The sequence below is a fragment of the Gregarina niphandrodes genome (genome assembly GCF_000223845.1).
Source record: "Gregarina niphandrodes unplaced genomic scaffold scaffold00015, whole genome shotgun sequence".
Classification (NCBI taxonomy): domain Eukaryota; phylum Apicomplexa; class Conoidasida; order Eugregarinorida; family Gregarinidae; genus Gregarina; species Gregarina niphandrodes.
In genome coordinates this window covers 201366-202061 of record NW_011646042.1, presented here as the reverse complement: position 1 = coordinate 202061, position 696 = coordinate 201366, and the positions used below count along the sequence as shown (strand labels likewise).

General features: G+C 61.8%; 1 protein-coding gene across 1 annotated transcript; it reads left to right on the top strand.

Moving 5' to 3' along the window:
* Positions 1-169: 169 nt before the first annotated feature.
* GNI_084110 (putative nuclear pore protein) lies at positions 170-463 on the top strand (the record flags this gene model as incomplete). The annotated part of the gene is made up of 1 exon (XM_011135795.1): positions 170-463. The coding sequence occupies one exon, from the start codon at positions 170-172 to the stop codon at positions 461-463; it is 294 nt and encodes a 97-aa protein (XP_011134097.1).
* Between the last annotated feature and the right edge of the window lie 233 nt (positions 464-696).

Here is a 696-nt window from a genome sequence, read left to right as displayed (position 1 = left end):
CGGTGCGGGTGCCCTGCCCGGTGTGGCTGCCCTACCCGGCGCAGGGTCGATTTTCGGAAGTTCTACGACGCAGTCTGGAGGTCTCTTTGGTGCCGGCGGCGGAGCGGCGAGTGGTGGAGCGGCGAGTGGTGGAGCGGCGAGTGGTGGAGCGGCGAGTGGTGGAAATGGGATGGGTTTGGATTCTATATTTGGCAAGCCGTCGAGCACAGGCACGAGCTTGTTCGGCGGCAAGCCGATGGAGAGCAGTGCGCAGCCGCTCTTTGGTGTGCAGCCGCCGGCGGCCGCAGGCGGTGGGTTGTTCGGCAGCCAGCCCCCCGCCGAGTCCACGGGCGGAGGGTTGTTTGGAAGCAACCCGGCTGCGGGCACGCCCACCGTGGTTAGCTCCATGTTCGGAGCCGAGTCATCGGACGCCAACAACGTCTTCGTGCCGGCGGTGTACAAAATACCTCGAAAGAATAAATAGGGTGCTTTCCTCCCTCCCGCGTCGTGCCTGGCTATCTGGTCCCATACCGCTTCCCATCGGACGCTTTTCTTCTCCTCGAATGTTAATGAATTTCTCAGCGTGAAAGGGCTCTTTTGGTCTCCCGATTTTTACATGGCGCTTGAATCGTCTAATGAGTGCGCCAATTACTCGGAAGCCCTCTGCTTAAACGTAACCCCGCACAGCCCTCGTCCTTCCGGAACCCCCCCCCCCCC